At 37.1% G+C, this 26415-nt stretch overlaps 2 protein-coding genes across 2 annotated transcripts in view; both read right to left on the bottom strand.

The window, feature by feature from the left end:
- Positions 1 to 1061: 1061 nt before the first annotated feature.
- On the bottom strand, positions 1062 to 24534 carry LOC132960306 (macrophage mannose receptor 1-like). The gene is made up of 6 exons (XM_061033187.1): positions 24037 to 24534; positions 10040 to 10230; positions 9095 to 9314; positions 7565 to 7864; positions 2669 to 2766; positions 1062 to 1367 (listed from the first exon to the last, which is right to left on the bottom strand). Exons 1-6 carry the CDS (start codon positions 24074 to 24076, stop codon positions 1242 to 1244), a joined length of 975 nt encoding a protein of 324 aa, XP_060889170.1. The 5' UTR covers positions 24077 to 24534; the 3' UTR covers positions 1062 to 1241.
- Positions 24535 to 26211: 1677 nt separating this feature from the next.
- LOC132960305 (uncharacterized) overlaps positions 26212 to 26415 on the bottom strand; it is a 2059-nt gene continuing 1855 nt past the window's right edge. Inside the window, exon 2 of the mRNA XM_061033186.1 lies at positions 26212 to 26415. This exon is cut by the window's right edge and continues 1360 nt beyond it. Within this exon, the coding sequence (XP_060889169.1) occupies positions 26212 to 26415 (204 nt within the window).

The following is a 26415-nucleotide window of genomic DNA, read 5'->3' as shown; positions in this document are numbered from 1 at the left end:
CCAGTACCTAAACGAGGAGTCGCTGCCATCAAACCACTTCCAGGACTCTCTGGAGAGGCCGATCCAGACTCTCTGTCCAGGAGGAACCAGCTGATCCACCTCCTGGTTCTGGTCCAGGTTTCTCACACTATGAGTCTGATTCTATAACTTCATTATGTTAGCACAACTCCTCAAATCTGTCACAATTACAATAAGACTTTTAAAGACCCCAGATTGGATTTGAAGACTATAAAAAACCTTGTCTGAAAAAGAACGAGTAATACTAGAAGGCATGAACCTTTATTGTTGACTTGTGTTCTTATTGGTATTATAAATAAAAATCAATAAAAAATCAATAAAGACAGGAGATTTATCATGAGGACAAAATGTTTATCACATTGTGAAACAACATCAAAGTCATTCTGAGGCTGAACACAAACATGCACAACGTTAATATCTCGTCTTATTTTCTCTTTTTGTTGAATCTCATCGATTTGATCTGAACTAATCATCATTTATCTTCACTCATAAAAGTTAAACTATTCTTTAAACTCTCATATAGTGTTACAATGCTGGATGTCTAAACTAAACGTGGGCACAGTTTCAGATCAGGAGGTAAATGTGTGTTGGAGTAATCCCAGGATAAACCTGTAGAGGGCGCTAAACGCCTCGTTCTGTAAATCACGGCATAGTTCCCCGATATGAAACCAAGAATTTCAGCAGACGTCTTTAAGCCTCTGAAACCTCTTACAGAGACTCTCTTCTCTCAGACCTGGAGAGCAGCACTCCTCTGGCAGCCCTGCAGCATTCTGCCCACCCAAGGAAGGCTTCCAGAGAGCTGGCCAATCAGAAGAGAGAGGGCATGCTGTCTTAAAAAGACAGCAGCTGAAATTAGGGTTTTAACTGAGGCCAGTATCGGATCAATCAGATCATTTAAAGCTGCTCTAAAGGTTTCACACACTGATGATATGAGAGGTGAACATGAGGTCAAAGGTCAACATGAGGTCAAAGGTCAACATGAGGATGAGATGGAGCTTTAAACATGTTGTAACTATAAAGTGAAAAATGTCTGCTGCACTTCCCTTGACCGACTGAAAGTAAGTTTATTGCAGCTCAGTCTATGACAAATCAAAGCTTTAAATAAATACAGAAACAGATGTTTATATTGAAAATGGTTAAAAGGACTAAATAATCAACAAACAGCTGGATCTTATCAATGCTCTATCTCACTTCACAAAAAGAGGAAAACAAACAAAGTCTTTTCAACATTCGGGCGTTTCCTTCTTCTCCTCGCTCTCCTCCTTCTGGAAGACGTTTCCACCCGGCTGCGTCCTCCAGCTCAGTCGGATGTTTTCATGCAGCCCCTCCTCCCTCAGCTTCTGTCGGAGCTGACAAACACAAATCAAAATATTCTCCATCATACGTCTGTTCTTCTTCTCTGGAGACGCCCCCAAACATCTTAAAGGGATCCTTCAGCTGTTAAAATATGAATCTGCCTCTGCTGCAGCTGATGCATAACACCCGCCTGTCAGCACGCCGCCGCCACCTCGCTGCTGTATAACGGCTCGTTGTGATAACCACAAAGAACCGATTCGAGCACAAGACCTTCAAAAACAACCTTCACCCATCTCAGTTTGAAGTTAAAACATCATCAGCTTTCTCCAAAGAGCCTGTTAGCATAGCTACCAAGCAATATGGCGGCATGAGTCACTCACTGATCTGTGATTGGTCTGTAGCTTCAGTGGTTGAAAATATGAGGAACTAGCGTTGTAGTTTCACCCCGCTAACTGCAAGAGGACGCAAAATGACGATTTCTGCGTCACTGGAAGCTCCTTTACAGACTCAGAAATACAAAGATTTCACATCTCAGGGGAAAATGAGGGCGGGATGCACGACCATTCAGAAACACTACCAGGTTTCTAATGATACAAAGATTCATGCTAATGGCTGAAGTATCCCTTTAATTGTTTTTCTCATTAGTGAACAGTTCAACCAAGAGATCTTCTTTTAACATCTTTCTGTTGCATTTGGTGGAACATGACTTTCTGCTTGAGATGGATTTTCTCTCTGTAGAGGTTTGGACATGTAGCTCACTCCCTGCTCTGATAGGGTCAGCCGTTTCTATGACAACCAAGGTCACTTTGTGTCTCCTTCATGTCTGGATTGTTTGGCCGACTGTCTCCATTATCTGAGACGTTACATTCTGGTACATTCACTGTGTCACACGTGTGTTGTTAAGTCAGATAGAAACTACTTCCTCCCTCTGACTCTCCTGAGTCTTTCTCGTGTGGAGTTGAGTATCTACACATTCCCTCAACACCGCTGAGAACACCAGCTTTGGAGAGAAACAGGAAGTATGTACAACTATTAGAATGAATACAAAATCCCTATTAAGACCTCAAACCCATACTTCCTCAAACCATGTGAAATTCAACCCTGAAAACTGTTGGAGGAGGACAAACCATCAGAATAAAAGTATCAGAGTTTATTGAGTCATTGTTTTCTGTCTCCATGATTTCAAATGGCTCTGAATCTGTTTCCTGTGTCTTAACATGACTTCCTGTGCTGCTGTCATTTGAATATATCTTTCAGGGATCACTGAAGCCTTGTGTTGTCTCATTTAAATTTTCTTCTAAGAGTCATTTGGTTATTTCTGCATGAAATCATAAAAAGATCAAACATGATTCACCTGCTGCAGGATGTGTTCCATCACAGCAGAGTGGTTCAGATCCACAGAGGGGTTCTTCTTCTTCTGCACACTCACTCTGATCACCTGTTGAGTGATCCCTGAGAGGAAGACAGAAACATGTGTTCACATCAGTTTGGGTTTCCTTCAAAAGTAACATCCTCTGAGCACTGAGTCCACAACTTCAATCAATCAATCAATCAACTTTTATTTGTATAGCGTCAACTCATAACAAGTGTTATCTCAAGACACTTTACAAGAAGCAGGTAAAATACCTTACTCATTGTTATGTTACAAAGCAGGTAAAAGACCTTACTCATTGCTATGTTACAAAGATCCGGCCTATCCATCATGAGCACTTTAGCAAAGCAGCAAAAGTTACAGTGGTAAGAAAAAACTTTCTTATTAAAAGGCAGAAATCTTCGGCCGGATCCCCGGGTCATGTTCTGGCAAGCTGTCAACCGACGATCTTGAGGAGCCTAGGAGAGCTCAAGAGCTCCCAGGAAAGTAGGTGGTTAGTGACTGAGATTTACAGATAGATACATGCAGTAATATGACGTACTGTATATGCACAGAGAGAGAGAGAGAGAGAGAGAGAGAGAGAAGAGCTCAGGGTGCCAGTTCCCCCGGTAGTCTAAGCCTATAGCAGCATAACTAAGAGCTGGTCTATACCAGCACCAGCCCTAACTATAAGATTTATCAAAAAGGAAAGTTTTAAGTCTAATCTTAAAAATACAGACTGTGTCTGCCTCCCGGACCCCGGCTGGAAGGCGGTTCCAGAGGAGAGGAGCCCGATAACTGAAGGCTTTACCCCCCATAGTACACTTGGAGACTGTAGGTACCACCAGCAGGCCTGCACTCCGGGACCGCAACGCTCTCGAGGGACAGTACGGCACTAGTAGCTCCTTAAGATAAGATGGTGCCTGGCCATTTAGAGCTTTGTAGGTGAGAAGAAGGATCTTGAATTCTATTCTAGACTGTATAGGGAGCCAGTGCAGAGAAGCCAGGACAGGAGTGATGTGGTCCCATTTCTTGGTTCTGGTCAGTACACGAGCTGCAGCATTCTGGACCAGTTGAAGAGTATTTAGAGATTTGCCAGAGCACCCTGACAAAAGAGAGTTACAATAATCCAGTCTGGAGGTAACAAATGCATGAACTAGTTTTTCTGCATCATTTTGCGACAGGATATTCCTGATCTTAGATATATTACGAAGGTGAAAATAAGCTGTTCTTGAAACTTGACTGATGTGAGAGCTAAAAGACATATCTTGATCAAAAAGAACTCCTAGATTCCTAACAGTGGTGCTAGATGCCAGGCTGATGTCATTAAGGACAGTCACATCACTAGAAAAAGTCTCTCTCAGGTTCTTAGGGCCTAGCACAATAACTTCAGTCTTGTCTGAGTTAAGTAGCAAAACATTTCTGGTCATCCAGGTCCTAACGTCCTTAAGGCACGTTTCTAGCTGACATAACTGACTGGTGCCATCGAGCTTCATTGATACATAAAGCTGAGTATCATCTGCATAACAATGAAACTGTATGGAGTGTTTCCTCATAATATTTCCCAGAGGAAGCATATATAATGTAAAAAGAATTGGTCCAAGCACTGAACCTTGTGGGACTCCATGGCAAACTTTAGTGTGCATAGAGGACTCATCATTAACATGTACAAACTGAGATCGGTCTGATAAGTAGGATTCAAACCAACTTAAAGCAGTCCCTGTAATTCCAAGTAAATGTTCCAGTCTGTATAATAGGATCTGATGGTCAATGGTGTCAAAAGCAGCACTAAGATCTAACAAGACGAGCACAGACAGAAGTCCCCTGTCTGAAGCTAGAAGTAGATCGTTTGTAACTCTAACTAGTGCAGTCTCAGTGCTATGGTGGACTCTAAATCCTGACTGAAACTCCTCAAATGAACTGTTGTCATGGAGAAAGTCACACAGCTGATTAGCTACCACCATCTCCAGGATCTTCGAGATAAAAGGAAGGTTGGATATAGGCCTATAGTTAGCTAGAGTTCCTGAATCTAGAGTAGGCTTTTTGAGTAGAGGTTAGGTTACCGCTACTTTAAATGACTGTGGTACATAGCCTGCCAGTAAAGACATATTGATCATATCTAATATGGAGTTGCTAACTAAGGGAAAGACTTCCTTAAACAGCTTGGTTGGGATTGGGTCCAAAATACAGGTTGACGGTTTCGATGCAGAAATAATGGAATATAGCTCTGAAAGGTCGATTGGAGAAAAACAGTCGAGACTAATATCTGGTCCTGGAACTGTCTCTGCCGTATCAGACGTATCTGCACCAGGTAAGGGCAGGAGGTTACCAATTTTGTCTCTGATGTCTAGAACTTTGTTGTTGAAAAAGCTAAGGAAATCATTACTGCTGAGGGCTAGAGGAATACAAGGCTCAATGGAGCCATGACTCTCTGTCAGCCTGGCTACAGTGCTGAAAAGGTATCTAGGATTGCCTTTGTTTTCCTCGATTAGAGAGGAGTAGTAGGCAGCTCGGGCGTGACGTAGAGCCTTCATATATCTTCTATGACTATCCTGCCAGAATAAACGAGATTCTACCGTTTTGGTCGAGCGCCATATTCTTTCAAAATTCCGTGATGATTGTTTCAGAGTACGGGTTTCTGAGTTGAACCATGGAGCCACTCTCCGCCGCTTGACAACCTTCTGTTTCAGGGGAGCAATCGAATCCAGAGTAACTCTCAGCGAATCCACTGCACTATCAACAAACTGATCTAGCTGAGAGGGACTAAAGCTATCGTAAGAGTTTCCAACTGGGTTGAAACACGGTACTGAATCAAAAGCAGCTGAAATAGCTTCCTTAAATCTAGCTACAGCACTATCCGACAAACTTCTAGAAAGCACACCTCTTCCAGGCAGAGGTAATTCTAGTAGGACAAAATCAAATGTAATAAAAAAAATGGTCTGATAGCAGAGGATTTTCTAGGAAAACTGTAAGGTTTTGGATTTCAATTCCATAAGCTAAAACAAGATCCAGGGTGTGGTTAAAACGATGAGTAGGTTCGTTTACACCCTGGGTGAAACCAATAGAGTCTAATAGTGACATGAAAGCTGTGCTCAGGCTATCATTATCAACATCCACATGGATATTGAAGTCACCTACAACAATTATTCTATCACTGCTAAGGACTAAATCTGATAAAAATTCTGCAAACTCAGATAAAAACTCAGAATATGGGCCAGGAGGACGGTAAACTACAACAACTAGAACTGGCTGAAAGGTTCTTGAGACTGGATGTGGAAGACTAAGAACAAGGCTTTCAAAAGAAGAAAAATTCAGCTTTGGTCGAGGGTTAACTAAAAGACCAGAATTAAAAATAGCTGCTACTCCACCACCTCGTCCGGTGTCTCGAGGTATATGAGTATTAAAATGACTGGGAGGAGTGGATTCATTCAAACTAACATATTCATCTCGACACAGCCAGGTTTCAGTCAAAAAAAAGTAAATCAATATGCTGATCTGATATCAGATCATTCACTAAAAGAGACTTGGATGCTAAGGACCTAATGTTCAAAAGTCCGCAGTGAATCCTCCGATCTTGTAGCAAAATCGTATTCGTAGTTTTGATTCTAATCAGATTCTGACGATTCACGCCGTTTGGATGACTTATAAAAACGGGTCTGGACCGGGGGACAGACACAGTACCTATAGTATAACTACAGTTAGATTCAGTATTACAGCTATAGTGACTGGGAGACAGATCTAAGTGTAAGACTGCAGCTCTGCCTCCTGGTCTGAACTCTGTGTTGTTGTCAGGGTTTTGGACTAATAACCTCTGCTATGTTTCTAGATAATAGAGCTGCACCGTCCAAAGTGGGATGGATGCCGTCTCTAGCTAGCAGACCAGGTTTTCCCCAAAAAGACTGCCAGTTATCTATGAAGCCCACATCATGTGCTGGACACCACCTCGACAGCCAGCGGTTGAGTGATGACATGCGGCTATACATGTCATCACTGGTCTGATTTGGGAGGGGTCCAGAGAACACTACGGAGTCCGACATCGTCTTAGTACACACCGACTCCACATTAACCTTAGTGACTTCAGACTGGCGTAGTCGGGAGTCATTTGTGCCGACATGAATTACGATTGTATCAAATCTACCTTTAGTCTTTGTCAGCAACTTTAAATGAGATGCGATGTCGCCCGCTCTGGCCCCGGGTATACACCTAACTATGCCCGCTGACTTCGCTAGCTTCACGTTTCGGACTATGGAGTCTCCAATAATCAGAGTTTTATTCTCAGCGGGTGTGTCGCTGAGTGCGGAAAATTTGTTTGAAACGTGAAGTGGTTGGTGGGGAACCGTGTGCTTCGATTTTCGACTATGCTTCCCTCGGACAGTAACCCAGCCACTGCCTCCCGGCTGCTCGGGAGTTACCGGGGGGGAAGCCAAGCTATGTCGGCCCGCACCGGCTACAGGTGGCTGGCTAACTACTGCTGCATACGATGACTCTGACTCAATGGTGCGGAGCCGTCTCTCTAACTCAGACACCCTCGCCTCCAAAGCTAAAAATAAACTACATTTCTTACAAGTATCATTATCACTAAAGGAGGACGAGGAATAACTTAACATCTGACACGTAGAGCAGGAGAGATCAGGAGAGGGAGAGACAGAAAAATAAGCCATTGTAAAGCTAACTGCTAAGCTAAGCTAAGAGTAGGTACACAGTAACACAGTGCAGAGGAGAACAGAACAAGAAATTATGCAATATGCTCACCGTAGTACACTGCTCTGCTCAGGTGCTGCTCGCTGCTCTGCTCAGGTGCTGCTCGCTGCTCTGCTCAGGTACAACTTGTGGTCAATTATGTCTTAAATCCATCGCTTAAAACACAAACATCTGAATAATCAGATTGATTCAACCCACCTGCAGTGTAGCAGATGTATGATCTCTTATAGCCACAGGGCCAGTCCTCCCATTTCCCAAAGTTGCCAAAGTCTGCGGATACACAAGCCTCCTTTGAAAAGAGGTTATTAGGCTCTGAGAAGCCCAGGTTCCAGTACCTAAACGAGGAGTTACTGCCATCCAACCACTTCAGCTCCTTTATCTTCTGGTTCTCTGCCAGGTTTCTCACACTGGCCAGGTCTGTGTGGTGTTCTCTGCAGTAGCTCTGGGCCTCAGTCCATGACATGTCGGTGGAGATGAGGACAAAGGTCACATTCGACCCTGAAGAGAGACCACAGCTCATAATCAAACATCGCTACGTTAAAATGTCTAACTTTACAGCTGCAGTTCCTCCAGTGTCCACTAGAGTCTGTCTCCTGCAGTGAGTCAGTCCTCATAGAGCTCCATGTTAAAATGTCTAACTTTACAGCTGCAGTTCCTCCAGTGTCCACTAGAGTCTGTCTCCTGCAGTGAGTCAGTCCTCATAGAGCTCCATGTTAAAATGTCTAACTTTACAGCTGCAGTTCCTCCAGTGTCCACTTGAGTCTGTCTCCTGCAGTGAGTCAGTCCTCATAGAGCTCCATGTTAAAATGTCCAACTTTACAGCTGCAGTTCCTCCAGTGTCCACTAGAGTCTGTCTCCTGCAGTGAGTCAGTCCTCATAGAGCTCCATGTTAAAATGTCTAACTTTACAGCTGCAGTTCCTCCAGTGTCCACTAGAGTCTGTCTCCTGCAGTGAGTCAGTTCTCATAGAGCTCTATGTTAAAATGTCTAACTTTACAGCTGCAGTTCCTCCAGTGTCCACTAGAATCTGTCTCCTGCAGTGAGTCAGTCCTCATAGAGCTCTATGTTAAAATGTCTAACTTTACAGCTGCAGTTCCTCAAGTGTCCACTAGAGTCTGTCTCCTGCAGTGAGTCAGTCCTCATAGAGCTCTATGTTAAAATGTCTAACTTTACAGCTGCAGTTCCTCAAGTGTCCACTAGAGTCTGTCTCCTGCAGTGAGTCAGTCCTCATAGAGCCTCAAAGTGAGGTCCAATAGCTCAGGAACGGTAACAAAGGTCAATGAGTGATGTCATAAGGTGTGTGATGTCATAAGGTCAATGTGTGATGTCATAAGGTCAATGAGTGATGTCATAAGGTCAGTGTGTAAGGTCAAGAATGTAAGCGTCAAAGCCGGACCCCCCCACTCGGAGTGTGAAGCCGGACCCCCCCACTCGGAATGTGAAGCCGGACTCCCCCACTCGGAGTGTGAAGCCGGACCCCCCCACTCGGAGTGTGAAGCCGAGCTCTATGACCTTCTTTGCCCTCTCTTCAGACTGAAAGGGTTCTGTGGGATAAACCTGAGCTGGTGGTTAATGTAGTTAACCACATGTATTTAAACGGACACTTTAAATGTGCTCTGCAGTTGCTTGCAAGTAACTTCCATCTGATTTTAATGGTTACCTTTAAGAAGTTGAAAATAAATAAAGCCGATATGTTTCTAAGCTTATTTATCATTTATAAATGTCTCACCTGTGGCGTCGCAGCAGACTGACTTAAGGTTATCCGTGCATTGCAAATCGTTCCATAATCCGTCAGAATGCATGGTTGTGCAATGTTCTCTACTTCCTACGTTGTTAGGTATTCCTCCTAACCACTGTCTGAACTCGGCCTCTCCATCATCGTAGAAACTCGGGTCTGACAGTGACCAGCTCCAGCTGTCCACGTCGTCGTACAGACCAATCCAGGCTCGCTGAAAGCAACATGAGATTCATCTGACTTTGTTTGCAGCATCATTTTGTGACATATATACAGTATGTTCAAGTCTCAGAGACCTGTGGTTCTCAACTGGTCTCTCCTCAGGACCCACTCCCAACACCTTAAATGTCTCATCTCCTTCTCTTCTTCTTCAGTGTAAATAGGTGTCAGAGCTCCTCTTCAACATGTGTGTGAAGTTTCTTGTTCTAAATCCACTCTGATCCTGTATTTGATCATGTCTATAAACCCCTCTATTTCAGCCCTGCTCAGAACAGGCTGTTTCTGTGTCTGTACCTTTAAGTATGTAAATGAGCTGTGTCTGACCACGCCCCATCTCTGGAAGGACTTGGGTGTACTCGTTCTTTCTCGCTCCATGTCCTATTGTTTACGGTGAGAAGGCAGACTCAGAGGGCAGAACAAACAGCTAGCTGTGGGAGTGTCACCCACCTGGGGGAGGGGCTACTGCCCTTTGTGATGTCATGAAGGCAGACTCAGAGGGCAGAACAAACAGCTAGCTGTGGGAGTGTCACAGTGTCAGTTGAGAACCACGGGGTCACAGAGCTGCTCTCATTGGTTCTGCTTAAGTGTACTCAGGCCCTTAAATGGAAACACTCACATAAAGTATAAGTTCTGGGTTAGGTTGGAAACATTATCTGCTCACTCTGCACCACTAAAAGTCAAAATGTGACACAAAGGTTTGGTGACCTATAGTGACCTTACATTGCCGTCGTCAATCTGCCACATTTGGCTTAGATCGGCCTTGCTCGTCAGAGTGTCCACGTCCTCCATGCTGGTTATGGTGGCCAGGTCTGTGTGTTTGTCTCTGCAGAAGGCCCGGGCTTCATCTCGGGTCTTGTGGTCATAATAAAAAAAGTACCGTCGTTTCACTTGTGGTGACTCGGCACACAGTCCTGTAAAGACGTACACATGGATCAGTTAAAGGTTAAAGGACGAGATGGTCTCATGTTTCTTAATAGTTTTATTGAGTTAGAGGCGTCTGAGTGTTAAACTCTAGTTATTATCATATCGTCCTCTTTCTCTCACTGTGGGTCAGCTGTATCTCTGTCTCAACATTTTCAGTTTTTTTCATTTTCTAACTTTTTCTAAATTGACTCACTTCAAACATTTCCTTTTTTAAATACTTTTTAAAATGTAGGATTGTCAAGAAAAATAACGATATCCTCCAGGAATGATCGATAACTGTGGGTCCTAATGGTGAGTCCTCTGCTTCTGCAGCCAGTCCTAGTGGACACTCATGGAACTGCAGCTTTTTGCTCTTCCATGTTTTCTTCATTTATGTTAACATGTGAGCCGCTTGGTCAAATACGATCAAATAATGTTTCCTGGGGTTTTCGCACCGGTAGTTTGTGGCCAACTTAAAAGTTTAAGACAAACATCCATGAAGGTTCTCTGTCTGTAAATCTTTGAAATCTTCACTGAACGTCTTCATCTGGCTTTTTAACCTCGAACATGACGCCTTCATCAGTCTGCACAGCAGCGATCGTTCACCTGAGGTTCATAAAGCGCGAGAAGAGATCCACACGAACACTGAAGACCGGACGTCAACATGTTTAACATGTTAATAATATAAATAAAGACTGACTGTATGCTCTGTGATGAACAGACATGTTAATAATATAAATAAAGACTGACTGTATGCTCTGTGATGAACAGACATGTTAATAATATAAATAAAGACTGACTGTATGCTCTGTGATGAACAGACATGTTAATAATATAAATAAAGACTGACTGTATGCTCTGTGATGAACAGACATGTTAATAATATAAATAAAGACTGACTGTATGCTCTGTGATGAACAGACATGTTAATAATATAAATAAAGACTGACTGTATGCTCTGTGATGAACAGACATGTTAATAATATAAATAAAGACACTGACTGTATGCTCTGTGATGAACAGACATGTTAATAATATAAATAAAGACTGACTGTATGCTCTGTGATGAACAGACATGTTAATAATATAAATAAAGACTGACTGTATGCACTGTGATGAACAGACATGTTAATAATATAAATAAAGACTGACTGTATGCTCTGTGATGAACAGACATGTTAATAATATAAATAAAGACTGACTGTATGCTCTGTGATGAACAGACATGTTAATAATATAAATAAAGACTGACTGTATGCTCTGTGATGAACAGACATGTTAATAATATAAATAAAGACACTGACTGTATGCACTGTGATGAACAGACATGTTAATAATATAAATAAAGACTGACTGTATGCACTGTGATGAACAGACATGTTAATAATATAAATAAAGACACTGACTGTATGCACTGTGATGAACAGACATGTTAATAATATAAATAAAGACTGACTGTATGCTCTGTGATGAACAGACATGTTAATAATATAAATAAAGACTGACTGTATGCTCTGTGATGAACAGACATGTTAATAATATAAATAAAGACACTGAGACTGTATGCTCTGTGATGAACAGACATGTTAATAATATAAATAAAGACACTGACTGTATGCTCTGTGATGAACAGACATGTTAATAATATAAATAAAGACTGACTGTATGCACTGTGATGAACAGACATGTTAATAATATAAATAAAGACTGACTGTATGCTCTGTGATGAACAGACATGTTAATAATATAAATAAAGACTGACTGTATGCTCTGTGATGAACAGACATGTTAATAATATAAATAAAGACTGACTGTATGCTCTGTGATGAACAGACATGTTAATAATATAAATAAAGACTGACTGTATGCTCTGTGATGAACAGACATGTTAATAATATAAATAAAGACTGACTGTATGCACTGTGATGAACAGACATGTTAATAATATAAATAAAGACACTGACTGTATGCACTGTGATGAACAGACATGTTAATAATATAAATAAAGACACTGACTGTATGCACTGTGATGAACAGACATGTTAATAATATAAATAAAGACACTGACTGTATGCACTGTGATGAACAGACATGTTAATAATATAAATAAAGACTGACTGTATGCTCTGTGATGAACAGACATGTTAATAATATAAATAAAGACTGACTGTATGCTCTGTGATGAACAGACATGTTAATAATATAAATAAAGACTGACTGTATGCTCTGTGATGAACAGACATGTTAATAATATAAATAAAGACTGACTGTATGCACTGTGATGAACAGACATGTTAATAATATAAATAAAGACTGACTGTATGCTCTGTGATGAACAGACATGTTAATAATATAAATAAAGACACTGACTGTATGCACTGTGATGAACAGACATGTTAATAATATAAATAAAGACACTGACTGTATGCTCTGTGATGAACAGACATGTTAATAATATAAATAAAGACTGACTGTATGCTCTGTGATGAACAGACATGTTAATAATATAAATAAAGACACTGACTGTATGCTCTGTGATGAACAGACATGTTAATAATATAAATAAAGACTGACTGTATGCTCTGTGATGAACAGACATGTTAATAATATAAATAAAGACTGACTGTATGCTCTGTGATGAACAGACATGTTAATAATATAAATAAAGACTGACTGTATGCTCTGTGATGAACAGACATGTTAATAATATAAATAAAGACTGACTGTATGCTCTGTGATGAACAGACATGTTAATAATATAAATAAAGACTGACTGTATGCTCTGTGATGAACAGACATGTTAATAATATAAATAAAGACTGACTGTATGCTCTGTGATGAACAGACATGTTAATAATATAAATAAAGACTGACTGTATGCTCTGTGATGAACAGACATGTTAATAATATAAATAAAGACACTGACTGTATGCTCTGTGATGAACAGACATGTTAATAATATAAATAAAGACTGACTGTATGCTCTGTGATGAACAGACATGTTAATAATATAAATAAAGACTGACTGTATGCTCTGTGATGAACAGACATGTTAATAATATAAATAAAGACTGACTGTATGCACTGTGATGAACAGACATGTTAATAATATAAATAAAGACACTGACTGTATGCACTGTGATGAACAGACATGTTAATAATATAAATAAAGACTGACTGTATGCACTGTGATGAACAGACATGTTAATAATGTAAATAAAGACTGACTGTATGCTCTGTGATGAACAGACATGTTAATAATGTAAATAAAGACTGACTGTATGCTCTGTGATGAACAGACATGTTAATAATATAAATAAAGACTGACTGTATGCTCTGTGATGAACAGACATGTTAATAATATAAATAAAGACTGACTGTATGCTCTGTGATGAACAGACATGTTAATAATATAAATAAAGACTGACTGTATGCTCTGTGATGAACAGACATGTTAATAATATAAATAAAGACTGACTGTATGCTCTGTGATGAACAGACATGTTAATAATATAAATAAAGACTGACTGTATGCACTGTGATGAACAGACATGTTAATAATATAAATAAAGACTGACTGTATGCACTGTGATGAACAGACATGTTAATAATATAAATAAAGACTGACTGTATGCTCTGTGATGAACAGACATGTTAATAATATAAATAAAGACTGACTGTATGCACTGTGATGAACAGACATGTTAATAATGTAAATAAAGACTGACTGTATGCTCTGTGATGAACAGACATGTTAATAATATAAATAAAGACTGACTGTATGCTCTGTGATGAACAGACATGTTAATAATATAAATAAAGACACTGACTGTATGCACTGTGATGAACAGACATGTTAATAATATAAATAAAGACACTGACTGTATGCTCTGTGATGAACAGACATGTTAATAATATAAATAAAGACACTGACTGTATGCTCTGTGATGAACAGACATGTTAATAATATAAATAAAGACACTGACTGTATGCTCTGTGATGAACAGACATGTTAATAATATAAATAAAGACACTGACTGTATGCTCTCTGATGAACAGACATGTTAATAATATAAATAAAGACTGACTGTATGCTCTGTGATGAACAGACATGTTAATAATATAAATAAAGACTGACTGTATGCTCTCTGATGAACAGACATGTTAATAATATAAATAAAGACTGACTGTATGCTCTGTGATGAACAGACATGTTAATAATATAAATAAAGACTGACTGTATGCTCTGTGATGAACAGACATGTTAATAATATAAATAAAGACTGACTGTATGCACTGTGATGAACAGACATGTTAATAATATAAATAAAGACTGACTGTATGCTCTGTGATGAACAGACATGTTAATAATATAAATAAAGACTGACTGTATGCTCTGTGATGAACAGACATGTTAATAATATAAATAAAGACACTGACTGTATGCACTGTGATGAACAGACATGTTAATAATATAAATAAAGACTGACTGTATGCACTGTGATGAACAGACATGTTAATAATATAAATAAAGACACTGACTGTATGCACTGTGATGAACAGACATGTTAATAATATAAATAAAGACTGACTGTATGCACTGTGATGAACAGACATGTTAATAATATAAATAAAGACACTGACTGTATGCACTGTGATGAACAGACATGTTAATAATATAAATAAAGACTGACTGTATGCTCTGTGATGAACAGACATGTTAATAATATAAATAAAGACTGACTGTATGCACTGTGATGAACAGACATGTTAATAATATAAATAAAGACTGACTGTATGCACTGTGATGAACAGACATGTTAATAATATAAATAAAGACTGACTGTATGCACTGTGATGAACAGACATGTTAATAATATAAATAAAGACTGACTGTATGCTCTGTGATGAACAGACATGTTAATAATATAAATAAAGACTGACTGTATGCTCTGTGATGAACAGACATGTTAATAATGTAAATAAAGACTGACTGTATGCTCTGTGATGAACAGACATGTTAATAATATAAATAAAGACACTGACTGTATGCTCTGTGATGAACAGACATGTTAATAATATAAATAAAGACTGACTGTATGCTCTGTGATGAACAGACATGTTAATAATATGAATAAAGACTGACTGTATGCACTGTGATGAACAGACATGTTAATAATATAAATAAAGACACTGACTGTATGCACTGTGATGAACAGACATGTTAATAATATAAATAAAGACTGACTGTATGCTCTGTGATGAACAGACATGTAAATAATATAAATAAAGACTGACTGTATGCTCTGTGATGAACAGACATGTTAATAATATAAATAAAGACTGACTGTATGCTCTGTGATGAACAGACATGTTAATAATATAAATAAAGACACTGACTGTATGCTCTGTGATGAACAGACATGTTAATAATATAAATAAAGACTGACTGTATGCTCTGTGATGAACAGACATGTTAATAATATAAATAAAGACACTGACTGTATGCACTGTGATGAACAGACATGTTAATAATATAAATAAAGACTGACTGTATGCTCTGTGATGAACAGACATGTTAATAATATAAATAAAGACACTGACTGTATGCACTGTGATGAACAGACATGTTAATAATATAAATAAAGACTGACTGTATGCACTGTGATGAACAGACATGTTAATAATATAAATAAAGACTGACTGTATGCACTGTGATGAACAGACATGTTAATAATATAAATAAAGACTGACTGTATGCTCTGTGATGAACAGACATGTTAATAATATAAATAAAGACTGACTGTATGCTCTGTGATGAACAGACATGTTAATAATATAAATAAAGACTGACTGTATGCACTGTGATGAACAGACATGTTAATAATATAAATAAAGACACTGACTGTATGCTCTGTGATGAACAGACATGTTAATAATATAAATAAAGACACTGACTGTATGCTCTGTGATGAACAGACATGTTAATAATATAAATAAAGACTGACTGTATGCACTGTGATGAACAGACATGTTAATAATATAAATAAAGACACTGACTGTATGCTCTGTGATGAACAGACATGTTAATAATATAAATAAAGACACTGACTGTATGCTCTGTGATGAACAGACATGTTAATAATATAAATAAAGACTGACTGTATGCTCTGTGATGAACAGACATGTTAATAATATAAATAAAGACTGACTGTATGCTCTGTGATGAACAGACATGTTAATAATATAAATAAAGACTGACTGTATGCACTGTGATGAACAGACATGTTAATAATATAAATAAAGACACTGACTGTATGCTCTGTGATGAACAGACATGTTAATAATATAAATAAAGACTGACTGTATGCTCTGTGATGAACAGACATGTTAATAATATAAATAAAGACTGACTGTATGCTCTGTGATGAACAGACATGTTAATAATATAAATAAAGACTGACTGTATGCTCTCTGATGAACAGACATGTTAATAATGTAAATAAAGACTGACTGTATGCACTGTGATGAACAGACATGTTAATAATGTAAATAAAGACTGACTGTATGCTCTGTGATGAACAGACATGTTAATAATATAAATAAAGACTGACTGTATGCACTGTGATGAACAGACATGTTAATAATATAAATAAAGACTGACTGTATGCACTGTGATGAACAGACATGTTAATAATATAAATAAAGACACTGACTGTATGCTCTGTGATGAACAGACATGTTAATAATATAAATAAAGACTGACTGTATGCTCTGTGATGAACAGACATGTTAATAATATAAATAAAGACTGACTGTATGCTCTCTGATGAACAGACATGTTAATAATGTAAATAAAGACTGACTGTATGCACTGTGATGAACAGACATGTTAATAATGTAAATAAAGACTGACTGTATGCTCTGTGATGAACAGACATGTTAATAATATAAATAAAGACTGACTGTATGCACTGTGATGAACAGACATGTTAATAATATAAATAAAGACTGACTGTATGCTCTGTGATGAACAGACATGTTAATAATATAAATAAAGACTGACTGTATGCACTGTGATGAACAGACATGTTAATAATATAAATAAAGACTGACTGTATGCTCTGTGATGAACAGACATGTTAATAATATAAATAAAGACTGACTGTATGCTCTGTGATGAACAGACATGTTAATAATATAAATAAAGACACTGACTGTATGCTCTGTGATGAACAGACATGTTAATAATGTAAATAAAGACTGACTGTATGCTCTGTGATGAACAGACATGTTAATAATATAAATAAAGACACTGACTGTATGCTCTGTGATGAACAGACATGTTAATAATATAAATAAAGACTGACTGTATGCTCTGTGATGAACAGACATGTTAATAATGTAAATAAAGACACTGACTGTATGCTCTGTGATGAACAGACATGTTAATAATATAAATAAAGACACTGACTGTATGCTCTGTGATGAACAGACATGTTAATAATATAAATAAAGACTGACTGTATGCACTGTGATGAACAGACATGTTAATAATATAAATAAAGACTGACTGTATGCTCTGTGATGAACAGACATGTTAATAATATAAATAAAGACTGACTGTATGCTCTGTGATGAACAGACATGTTAATAATATAAATAAAGACACTGACTGTATGCTCTGTGATGAACAGACATGTTAATAATATAAATAAAGACACTGACTGTATGCTCTGTGATGAACAGACATGTTAATAATATAAATAAAGACTGACTGTATGCTCTGTGATGAACAGACATGTTAATAATATAAATAAAGACACTGACTGTATGCTCTGTGATGAACAGACATGTTAATAATATAAATAAAGACTGACTGTATGCTCTGTGATGAACAGACATGTTAATAATATAAATAAAGACTGACTGTATGCTCTGTGATGAACAGACATGTTAATAATATAAATAAAGACTGACTGTATGCTCTGTGATGAACAGACATGTTAATAATATAAATAAAGACTGACTGTATGCACTGTGATGAACAGACATGTTAATAATATAAATAAAGACTGACTGTATGCTCTGTGATGAACAGACATGTTAATAATATAAATAAAGACTGACTGTATGCTCTGTGATGAACAGACATGTTAATAATATAAATAAAGACACTGACTGTATGCTCTGTGATGAACAGACATGTTAATAATATAAATAAAGACTGACTGTATGCACTGTGATGAACAGACATGTTAATAATATAAATAAAGACTGACTGTATGCTCTGTGATGAACAGACATGTTAATAATATAAATAAAGACTGACTGTATGCTCTGTGATGAACAGACATGTTAATAATATAAATAAAGACTGACTGTATGCTCTGTGATGAACAGACATGTTAATAATATAAATAAAGACTGACTGTATGCTCTGTGATGAACAGACATGTTAATAATATAAATAAAGACTGACTGTATGCTCTGTGATGAACAGACATGTTAATAATATAAATAAAGACACTGACTGTATGCACTGTGATGAACAGACATGTTAATAATATAAATAAAGACTGACTGTATGCTCTGTGATGAACAGACATGTTAATAATATAAATAAAGACTGACTGTATGCTCTGTGATGAACAGACATGTTAATAATATAAATAAAGACACTGACTGTATGCACTGTGATGAACAGACATGTTAATAATATAAATAAAGACACTGACTGTATGCACTGTGATGAACAGACATGTTAATAATATAAATAAAGACACTGACTGTATGCTCTGTGATGAACAGACATGTTAATAATATAAATAAAGACTGACTGTATGCTCTGTGATGAACAGACATGTTAATAATATAAATAAAGACTGACTGTATGCTCTGTGATGAACAGACATGTTAATAATATAAATAAAGACTGACTGTATGCTCTGTGATGAACAGACATGTTAATAATATAAATAAAGACTGACTGTATGCTCTGTGATGAACAGACATGTTAATAATATAAATAAAGACTGACTGTATGCTCTGTGATGAACAGACATGTTAATAATATAAATAAAGACTGACTGTATGCACTGTGATGAACAGACATGTTAATAATATAAATAAAGACACTGACTGTATGCACTGTGATGAACAGACATGTTAATAATATAAATAAAGACTGACTGTATGCTCTGTGATGAACAGACATGTTAATAATATAAATAAAGACTGACTGTATGCTCTGTGATGAACAGACATGTTAATAATATAAATAAAGACACTGACTGTATGCACTGTGATGAACAGACATGTTAATAATATAAATAAAGACTGACTGTATGCTCTGTGATGAACAGACATGTTAATAATATAAATAAAGACTGACTGTATGCTCTGTGATGAACAGACATGTTAATAATATAAATAAAGACTGACTGTATGCTCTGTGATGAACAGACATGTTAATAATATAAATAAAGACTGACTGTATGCACTGTGATGAACAGACATGTTAATAATATAAATAAAGACACTGACTGTATGCACTGTGATGAACAGACATGTTAATAATATAAATAAAGACTGACTGTATGCTCTGTGATGAACAGACATGTTAATAATATAAATAAAGACTGACTGTATGCTCTGTGATGAACAGACATGTTAATAATGTAAATAAAGACACTGACTGTATGCACTGTGATGAACAGACATGTTAATAATATAAATAAAGACTGACTGTATGCTCTGTGATGAACAGACATGTTAATAATGTAAATAAAGACACTGACTGTATGCACTGTGATGAACAGACATGTTAATAATGTAAATAAAGACTGACTGTATGCTCTGTGATGAACAGACATGTTAATAATGTAAATAAAGACTGACTGTATGCACTGTGATGAACAGACATGTTAATAATATAAATAAAGACTGACTGTATGCTCTGTGATGAACAGACATGTTAATAATATAAATAAAGACTGACTGTATGCTCTGTGATGAACAGACATGTTAATAATGTAAATAAAGACTGACTGTATGCTCTGTGATGAACAGACATGTTAATAATATAAATAAAGACTGACTGTATGCACTGTGATGAACAGACATGTTAATAATATAAATAAAGACACTGACTGTATGCTCTGTGATGAACAGACATGTTAATAATATAAATAAAGACTGACTGTATGCTCTGTGATGAACAGACATGTTAATAATATAAATAAAGACTGACTGTATGCTCTGTGATGAACAGACATGTTAATAATATAAATAAAGACTGACTGTATGCTCTGTGATGAACAGACATGTTAATAATGTAAATAAAGACTGACTGTATGCACTGTGATGAACAGACATGTTAATAATGTAAATAAAGACTGACTGTATGCTCTGTGATGAACAGACATGTTAATAATATAAATAAAGACACTGACTGTATGCTCTGTGATGAACAGACATGTTAATAATATAAATAAAGACTGACTGTATGCACTGTGATGAACAGACATGTTAATAATATAAATAAAGACTGACTGTATGCTCTGTGATGAACAGACATGTTAATAATATAAATAAAGACTGACTGTATGCTCTGTGATGAACAGACATGTTAATAATATAAATAAAGACTGACTGTATGCTCTGTGATGGACAGACATGTTAATAATATAAATAAAGACTGACTGTATGCACTGTGATGAACAGACATGTTAATAATATAAATAAAGACTGACTGTATGCTCTGTGATGAACAGACATGTTAATAATATAAATAAAGACTGACTGTATGCTCTGTGATGAACAGACATGTTAATAATATAAATAAAGACTGACTGTATGCTCTGTGATGAACAGACATGTTAATAATATAAATAAAGACTGACTGTATGCACTGTGATGAACAGACATGTTAATAATATAAATAAAGACTGACTGTATGCTCTGTGATGAACAGACATGTTAATAATATAAATAAAGACTGACTGTATGCTCTGTGATGAACAGACATGTTAATAATATAAATAAAGACTGACTGTATGCTCTGTGATGAACAGACATGTTAATAATATAAATAAAGACTGACTGTATGCTCTGTGATGAACAGACATGTTAATAATGTAAATAAAGACTGACTGTATGCTCTGTGATGAACAGACATGTTAATAATATAAATAAAGACTGACTGTATGCACTGTGATGAACAGACATGTTAATAATATAAATAAAGACTGACTGTATGCACTGTGATGAACAGACATGTTAATAATATAAATAAAGACTGACTGTATGCTCTGTGATGAACAGACATGTTAATAATATAAATAAAGACACTGACTGTATGCACTGTGATGAACAGACATGTTAATAATATAAATAAAGACTGACTGTATGCACTGTGATGAACAGACATGTTAATAATATAAATAAAGACACTGACTGTATGCACTGTGATGAACAGACATGTTAATAATGTAAATAAAGACTGACTGTATGCACTGTTATGAACAGACATGTTAATAATATAAATAAAGACTGACTGTATGCTCTGTGATGAACAGACATGTTAATAATATAAATAAAGACTGACTGTATGCTCTGTGATGAACAGACATGTTAATAATATAAATAAAGACTGACTGTATGCACTGTGATGAACAGACATGTTAATAATATAAATAAAGACTGACTGTATGCTCTGTGATGAACAGACATGTTAATAATGTAAATAAAGACTGACTGTATGCTCTGTGATGAACAGACATGTTAATAATATAAATAAAGACTGACTGTATGCTCTGTGATGAACAGACATGTTAATAATGTAAATAAAGACTGACTGTATGCTCTGTGATGAACAGACATGTTAATAATATAAATAAAGACTGACTGTATGCTCTGTGATGAACAGACATGTTAATAATATAAATAAAGACTGACTGTATGCTCTGTGATGAACAGACATGTTAATAATATAAATAAAGACTGACTGTATGCACTGTGATGAACAGACATGTTAATAATATAAATAAAGACTGACTGTATGCTCTGTGATGAACAGACATGTTAATAATATAAATAAAGACTGACTGTATGCTCTGTGATGAACAGACATGTTAATAATGTAAATAAAGACTGACTGTATGCTCTGTGATGAACAGACATGTTAATAATATAAATAAAGACTGACTGTATGCTCTGTGATGAACAGACATGTTAATAATATAAATAAAGACACTGACTGTATGCTCTGTGATGAACAGACATGTTAATAATATAAATAAAGACTGACTGTATGCTCTGTGATGAACAGACATGTTAATAATATAAATAAAGACTGACTGTATGCTCTGTGATGAACAGACATGTTAATAATGTAAATAAAGACACTGACTGTATGCACTGTGATGAACAGACATGTTAATAATATAAATAAAGACTGACTGTATACACTGTGATGAACAGACATGTTAATAATATAAATAAAGACTGACTGTATGCTCTGTGATGAACAGACATGTTAATAATATAAATAAAGACACTGACTGTATGCTCTGTGATGAACAGACATGTTAATAATATAAATAAAGACTGACTGTATGCTCTGTGATGAACAGACATGTTAATAATATAAATAAAGACTGACTGTATGCTCTGTGATGAACAGACATGTTAATAATATAAATAAAGACTGACTGTATGCTCTGTGATGAACAGACATGTTAATAATATAAATAAAGACTGACTGTATGCACTGTGATGAACAGACATGTTAATAATATAAATAAAGACTGACTGTATGCTCTGTGATGAACAGACATGTTAATAATATAAATAAAGACTGACTGTATGCTCTGTGATGAACAGACATGTTAATAATATAAATAAAGACTGACTGTATGCACTGTGATGAACAGACATGTTAATAATATAAATAAAGACTGACTGTATGCTCTGTGATGAACAGACATGTTAATAATATAAATAAAGACTGACTGTATGCACTGTGATGAACAGACATGTTAATAATATAAATAAAGACACTGACTGTATGCTCTGTGATGAACAGACATGTTAATAATATAAATAAAGACACTGACTGTATGCTCTGTGATGAACAGACATGTTAATAATATAAATAAAGACTGACTGTATGCACTGTGATGAACAGACATGTTAATAATGTAAATAAAGACTGACTGTATGCTCTGTGATGAACAGACATGTTAATAATGTAAATAAAGACTGACTGTATGCTCTGTGATGAACAGACATGTTAATAATATAAATAAAGACTGACTGTATGCACTGTGATGAACAGACATGTTAATAATGTAAATAAAGACTGACTGTATGCTCTGTGATGAACAGACATGTTAATAATATAAATAAAGACTGACTGTATGCTCTGTGATGAACAGACATGTTAATAATATAAATAAAGACTGACTGTATGCTCTGTGATGAACAGACATGTTAATAATATAAATAAAGACTGACTGTATGCACTGTGATGAACAGACATGTTAATAATATAAATAAAGACTGACTGTATGCTCTGTGATGAACAGACATGTTAATAATATAAATAAAGACTGACTGTATGCTCTGTGATGAACAGACATGTTAATAATATAAATAAAGACTGACTGTATGCTCTGTGATGAACAGACATGTTAATAATATAAATAAAGACTGACTGTATGCTCTGTGATGAACAGACATGTTAATAATATAAATAAAGACTGACTGTATGCACTGTGTTTATTAATCTAACTTCATAAATGAAGACTTGCCTGAAGCAGCGACGGTGAAGAGCAGAAGAAGAGCGTTCATCTTCAGACTGGTGTCTTCTGTTTGAGACGTCGTCGGGATCTTTTCCCCTGAAGATGTTTTGAATATTTACATATCAGGGAAATGATTTGATAATCTGATGTCATGTTTCTGGGTAGCAGCCGCACACAGTCGGATAACGTGACATTAATAAGTCAACTGTGGAGATTTTTATTTAAAATATTGAATATGTATCATGACATGTAAAGAGGGTTAGGGTCATTTCAATCAAAGCAGTCAAAAAGGTGGGCTGTTGGCGTCATCACAACCTGCAGCTGTCCATAAGTCAAGAGTTCTCTCCCCTGGACAAAAACAATAACTAAAGGTAGATAATAATAAGGATGTATATTTAGAATCTACTACAAACACAGGTTTGACTTTAAAGATTTTAAACAAAAACAAAAACTTCAATCCACCAGTCCTCACTCTTGAATCTCCTCCCCTTTCAGGGTGCGGTCACACTGGCCATCCGTACCGTGATCAAGCATGCTTCAACCCTAAAGTCCACAACGCTGACATCTTCATTATGAAGTGTTCAGTCTGTATCTGACTAACACGACTCAAAGTAAAGACAGGAAGTAGCTGTCATGTTCTCCGATTTGTGCGGACGCCGGTCCCCTAATGGGGAGGAAGGGGGGGCAATCGTGCTTAACCATGGTACGACAACATCGCCAGTGGGGCCGCGCCCTAAATGGGTTCTGGTGGACTGCGGGTCTGAAGCGCCCTGTGGGATAAAGTCTGAGACGTTTCTTATTTCAGAGACTCAAAGTGACCGGATCAGATTCATGTGTAGTCTGTGGATCTGTTGGAAAGAAACACATGAAGAAGAAACACTCGTTCACCTGAGGTTCTGATCCTCCTGTAGTCTTCATGAGGCCTCAGGAACTCTCTGAGGAGACTTCACCGTCGCAGCTTGGACTCGTTTGATACGCTCTGTAACGTATTGACCTGAAGTGAACCCAAACCCACAGGACACAAAAAAACCCCACTCTTCCTGTTTACTGATAACAAAAGCCATTCATTTGATTTACTGTTAATCAACACAGCAGGGGAGGTCTTTGATGTGACATGGACTCTATCTCAAACTGACCTACCAGCTTTAGACCTGTTGAACAAACTGTCCAACATAATCCAGTTCTGATATAAAATAATTTCGGTTCAATCCCTGAATTGGATATATGTATTCATGACATCAAGACTAACACTTTCATGCAAGTTAGATTCCGCCACGATCATCTATGACGAACTTAGATATTTAAGGATTAAATCACATTTCCTGATGAACCCTCCCTGAATCTTACGTGGAACACTACTGCCCCCTAGTGGCAAGAGTGCTGTACCGACCTGAGTTTCAGGACGGAGGAATTATGATACGTTAATATGTGATTTTGTCCGAGTTATAAACTTAGTAGTTCAAGATATGATTTTATACTCTTCATACTATATTAATGTGTGTTTGAATGTTGAATGGTATAATGATGATTGTCTTCCAGAACATTATTTTCTCTATTCTCACATTTGACTACAAGTGACCATTCAAGTCAAATGAGGATCAACGAGCGTCAATCCTGACGAACGTTAATTAAGACTCTTTGAGCCGCTGAGAGAAGGACCCACGGACGACTGTTGGACCGCTGTGTTTTTCTTCAACCCATCTCATTATCGACTCCGACCAGACCTGCTACAGCGGTTATCGTGGACCACCGGCATTCCTGATCTGAAAGAACTCGACGGGAAGTCTTGGCACCATTAGGCGGAGTTCAGTAGAACACTACGTCTCAGTAAGGAAGCGTTCTGATTATGAGGAGTGTGATGAGTAAAGCTTGCGGTATCCGAATCTCAAATCAACTTTCATCAAATTTATTAAGTTCCTTTTATTTTATTTCCCAAATCCCACTTCGTTAAATCCCTCAAACAATAATCACTCCAAATCTGACATAAGGACTTCACCATTGCAACTTAGAAACAACACAATATTATTATTCACATTATATCACTGTCGTAATTATATTCTTTGCCTATTCATTTCCTTTAAACATTTTCTGTTCATCATTTTTTTTTTCATCACTAACCCAACTTCCCACATCTAAACGCAGCGTTCAGCCTGACTGAGAGCTGAAGTCGTTTTTATTTGTGCTTTAACTGAAAGACCGAGCAGCTGACAGGAAGGGGCTGCAGCGGACTGGAAGTTGCTGCAGCGGACTGGAAGTTGCTGCAGCGGACTGGAAGGTGCTGCAGCTGACTGGAAGGGGCTGCAGCGGACTGGAAGTTGCTGCAGCGGACTGGAAGGTGCTGCAGCGGACTGGAAGGTGCTGCAGCGGACTGGAAGGTGCTGCAGCTGA

The sequence above is a fragment of the Labrus mixtus genome, unplaced genomic scaffold (assembly GCF_963584025.1).
Source record: "Labrus mixtus unplaced genomic scaffold, fLabMix1.1 SCAFFOLD_129, whole genome shotgun sequence".
Lineage (NCBI taxonomy): Eukaryota > Metazoa > Chordata > Actinopteri > Labriformes > Labridae > Labrus > Labrus mixtus.
The sequence above is the reverse complement of the archived record's forward strand: the minus strand, read 5'-3'. Positions and strand labels throughout refer to the sequence as shown.